General features: G+C 31.8%; 1 protein-coding gene across 1 annotated transcript; it reads right to left on the reverse strand.

Moving 5' to 3' along the window:
- Positions 1 to 1,005: 1,005 nt before the first annotated feature.
- On the reverse strand, positions 1,006 to 4,191 carry LOC120092780 (deoxyhypusine synthase-like). Its single transcript, XM_039050980.2, has 8 exons — positions 4,010 to 4,191; positions 3,222 to 3,439; positions 2,923 to 3,090; positions 2,634 to 2,852; positions 2,434 to 2,520; positions 1,951 to 2,056; positions 1,537 to 1,772; positions 1,006 to 1,328 (listed from the first exon to the last, which is right to left on the reverse strand). The coding sequence occupies exons 2-8, from the start codon at positions 3,417 to 3,419 to the stop codon at positions 1,227 to 1,229; spliced, it is 1,116 nt and encodes a 371-aa protein (XP_038906908.1). The 5' UTR covers positions 3,420 to 3,439; positions 4,010 to 4,191; the 3' UTR covers positions 1,006 to 1,226.
- Positions 4,192 to 5,143: the final 952 nt, after the last annotated feature.

Raw genomic sequence — 5,143 nt, forward strand, 5'->3', positions numbered from 1 at the left:
AATTAACTTTAGAATCATCAAATACTAAAATTAGGCGGGAAACAAAATTTAAGAGAAAAAAATAGGGAGTTAAAAAAGTTTCAAAGAGGAAAAAGTGCTAGAGATGGAAAACAAATTTTGGAGTTGGACAAAAAAAAAATTAAGAAAGCTAAAAGTCAAAAAATAGAAAAATAAAGTGAAATAGGAGAATGTTTTCTTTTTTAAATTAGAAATAATTGTCATTTTAAAAATCAAAATTAATCATTTGAGAATCACCTCCCGAGTGGTTGTGTTTGGAGTACGTATTCAAGTATTTAATTTAAAAAATAAGTCATTTTAGAAAAGATTAGAGTGTTTGGCAACAACTCAAAATAGCTTTTGAAGTGTATTTTAAAACACTTTTTTTTTTCTTTTCAAAAGTGTTTAAATAAAAATGAATTTTTTGAAAATACACTTTTTTAATAAGTCAATCCAAATGAACCCTAAGTAATTTTAGATTCTTCCAATATCACATACCTACCATTATCAAACAACACCATTTTAAATTAGAAAAATTTTGATCATATGTTGGGAATGATTTTAGCATGATCAAAATTAAATCAAATCACTTCCTATTGAAAATAGTATTTAGCATCAAATAAAATTTATTTTAAGAAAATCTAACATCATTTTAGATTAATTTTAGAAGAATTAGTTAGTAAGTGATTCTTGTCGAGGTGATTGACCAAAAATTCATCTAAAAAATGATTGTATAGTTAAGATATATTTAAATATCGTTGTTTAGCCATTGTGAGACCTTTTTTAATTCTCAACCAAACAATGATGGACTAAATATAAATAAATAATACATAGATTTATTTTGGTTTCGTTTGATTGACCAATATGCTTTTGAGCACTATAATAAGATCAGTTCATTCTAAAATGCCAGAAGGATTTAATTCTCTCTCTCTCTTTTTTTTTTTTTTTTTTATAAGAAATGTGGATTTTATTCTTAAGTTGAGATAATAGAATAAAATGAAATGAAACTTTAATATATAATCAAATTTTATTCTCTTAATCCATGGCAAAACAAAAATAAAAAACAATTCCCCATTTCATAGAAAGAACATCCTCATATAGGTGGTCTTTCTTGACCATAATTTCCTCGTAGTTTTAATAAGTTAATGTAGTTTTTTAAGCCTGAGTTCACCGCACACCATAAGCCAATTTTAAGGATCAACAAATCAACATTCATACTATTATATAAATCAGCTCTCCGAAACTCCAACATTGACCTTTTCCTTTTCTCTTCTTGACGCAAATGTTTCTGCGACGAGTAATGGGAAAGCGATTGTGGCATCACAATGTACCTGGTTTGCCAAAAAAGGAAATTGAATGGAATCATAACTTTGTTATATTTAGTCAAGGGAGACCATATAATAGAAAGAGCAATGAAGATCATTAAAGTGTTCAAATGTAAAAAATGAAAGCTGAGAGGCTTTTTTGATAGTGAGATCCAAATGAATCAGGAAACTTTTAAGTGTAAAATGGAAATGAACATGGATGAATGAAGCGGACCTTGACAGTCTTGGCCGAACCTCGAATTTTGCCCCAAGAGACAGCCTCATCAGGGCGGGCTCCGGAGTCACTTCCATCAAACTCTTGAGCGGTGTTGATGAAGACAGCATAGTCTGCACCGTTACGCATCATATTGGCATTGCAAATATGATGTTTTGGGAGTCCTCCACCAAGAATTATCATTCCAGTCTTCCTTGGACTTGCATGAACAGCTTCACCATCCATGTCCCTAATATCTGTCCAAATTTTTAGGTAAGACACTGAGCTTTCATCGAGAAAAAAAGAAAGAAATACAATGCACACAAAAAAAAACGTCCCATCAAACAAATATCTGTCCAAATAATCAAATTCTAGCCCCCCTCCCCACTCATCACCACACAATAACAAAATATAGTAATAATAGAAAAAAGTGACCTTGAACGACGTCAATAATCAATCCAGGATTACGATAAGAGTGGAAGTACAACATGTCTCCTATTGAGCCATCTGTTAATCCTGGACAGAAGACTGGAATATTATTCTGCATAAAATCAAATGCACTTATTTTAAACTACAGATGAAAAAGCAGGACAATTGCAAAACTATACAAATTCTTTATCCAAAATGTGGCAGAACAAGAAAATTAATTTGCAAGACTTCTACAACTTCGTAATCCAAAATGTGGCTGTTCGAACCAAATAAAGATCTTGACATCATAAGTAAGCTATATAGGTTTCTTCATAAATCTAATAAAATAAAAAATAAAAATCAAATTTGAAAGCTCACATATGAAAAATTGATTAAAGATAATAATGTACTCGGTAAATAAATGAAATCGCATAAAGGAAATAATGCCATTGTTGGTTAAATGATACTGATGAACATGAGAACAGGTATAAGGATTCTACTAACTTTTACCTTATAGGCCCAATAAAGATACGAACTCTTGTCATTTATTTCTCTTCCCAAACGTCGGGTTACCTTCGATGGTGTCCAGAGTACATTCTATGGAGACCAAACAAAATGAATGAGAAAACTAGAGAAAATTTACAGGGAAAAACATCAATCTAATGATTCTAATCTGAGTAAGTAACTCTACCATGATTGAAAGCAAGTACCTCTTCACGTTGTTCCTTCAACATCTGATCCAAAATTGGGATTATCCAATCCTCAAATTTGCAGTAGTTATTATTAGGAACCAATAAATTACCAATGCGATTCAACCCTTTTGATCGAAGAACTGCCCCTGGAAGAGAAAAGTCACCTTTATATGTGGGAGCAAGACATTTTATAAGATCTTCTTCAATACCACCAGTTGTAGTGACAATCACATCAACCTGCATTGACATTAAGATTAAGGTAATACCAGATTGAAATCATAGCATCTTTTAAACAGACCTAACTCACCATATGATGTTCAACAAGATAACGAATTGTTTCTCTAACACCAGAAGAAATAAGATTGGAAGTGAAACCAAGAAACACTTTGCACCTCGTCGACTCCCTAAAGATTGGATCCTTCTCCTCCTCGGAGCAATCTTCTGTTACATTCTCATCAGAAAGCCTCCAATCTAACTTCAATCCAATTCAGTAGTATTTCTCAGAATGAAATCACTAATGCTAAAAAAGTAACTGGGATGAGATATGTATGTTATAAGCATCCCGTGAAGCAAAATAACAAAACATCTGTTTAGATAAAAACTCACCATTTGATTGACGATTTCTACGGCATCTCCCAAATTGGAGGCTTGGAATCCAGTGGAGATCATGGACTTTATAAGGTTGGAGTAATTTAGTCCTTGATTGAAGTCATATCCTTCAATTTTGATGTTTTCCCCCTCAAGATTCTCTGATTCCTTAAAAACTGCGGCATGCACAGATGCCATAATATTATTGTTCTCCATCTGACCTAATGTTTCACGGCCTGCACAAGGCATTTACATGAATATGGAGCTGGAAACCATATAAAAAAGTTGCTCTATGCATGTACCACCTTTATTACTTTGAAGAAGTAATCCCAAAAAAGTAAAAAGTACCAATCCGTACATGCAACAAAAATTCTAAGTTGTCTCGGGTCAATGACGTGCACTGACCACGATTTCATCAGTTTAAATTAAGACTAATTCCAGTTATTCAACTCCCAGAATCATTAAACTTTCTGCTAATAAGCAATATTTACATTTTCCTAACGCAAAGAAAACCCCCAGCATCCATGGATAGTAAATGGCTGAAGTTGGCAGGAAATTAACGAAATCCCAAGAAGTAAGTTCATTTAAAACCATCCAAAAAGACCACAATCGTATCACTCTATCAACTAACAAACAAATCTCAAATTAAAACCATCCAAAAAGACCAAACACAAACTTCTAACCATCATTATGGCATATCTAATACCAAAGGAGTGAAACAATTGAATATTTTGTGGATATAAATAATCGAAGTAGTGAGGAGAGAGAACAAAAAAGTAAGACAATGAAAAGGGAAAGGAACTCACGTAAGGGAGAAACAAAGAGTTTGAATTAGAAGAGAGAGAGATATGGTACTACGGTAGAACGAGCAATGACTCTCTTTGCTATTTATATCTTTCTAAGTGGGGAGAATCTCTCTTCCTATTTTATCCTAAACATTTGATACCATTCGAAAAAACTTCTTTTTGGAGTTCAACAACACGAGGTAGGGGATCAAAACAACCTTTTATCTACTACTTTTTTTATTACTTCGTAAAACCATGTCAAATATTTATTTTTTTTACATAAATAAACCAATCTTTCAATATTCAAATTCCATCCTCAAATTTTATATTCTAAGAATTTTTAACCACATGCATTGAAAAGGTTCTTTTTATTATTTTAAATGTTGACAAGACATTTTAAATTGATAATAAAAAATAAAGAAGAAGAAGGGATGACGGTGAAGGGACGATAGAGAGGGAAGATATTTTTAAAAGTCATTGTTTTTAATTGAAGATGTTATTTAACAATTAAAATAATAATACAAAATTACTCAGTAACCTTTTAGACTTAATTCTCCCTTTAATATTAAGTCAAATATATATATGCAATGTTTATGTTATTATATATAAAAAAGTTGAGCCATATTTCAGAATAGTTGCAAAGGTTTTCACAGCATATATTCCACATCATCTAAAAGAATGTTATCTATACAGTTTAGGGCACGTTGGAATCTTATAGTGCACAAAAGTAATTAAATTATATTTTCTCATAGGCAAGTTGTGAAGTGACCCCCTCAACTTTCACCTTTTTTATTCTTTATTCTTTACACACATGGGCAGAATCAATCCATTGGGAATAAGAAAGAGAACCACAGAAAATAGTAGTCAAATCTCTACTACTGTTCATACAAGTTTTTCTTTTTCTGAGGTGAAATTTCACTTAATCCAGCAAAATGGGTCCTTACAAAGACTTTAAAAGCTATGTGGAGTGTTGAGATAGTTATTATAGTTAGTGGTTATTATAGTCCGGGATTATAATAGTTTATGTTTTGGGTGTAAATTATTTTAGCCTATGAGGAGAGAAGATGTTTACAAAATAGTAAATACTGTAGACAATGAAAATTTTCAAATAGTTTTACCGTAGTTAAGTGTGGATTATAATAATGGACATAAGTG

The sequence above is a fragment of the Benincasa hispida genome, chromosome 12 (assembly GCF_027475165.1).
Source record: "Benincasa hispida cultivar pf3 chromosome 12, pf3_genome.v1.1, whole genome shotgun sequence".
Lineage (NCBI taxonomy): Eukaryota > Viridiplantae > Streptophyta > Magnoliopsida > Cucurbitales > Cucurbitaceae > Benincasa > Benincasa hispida.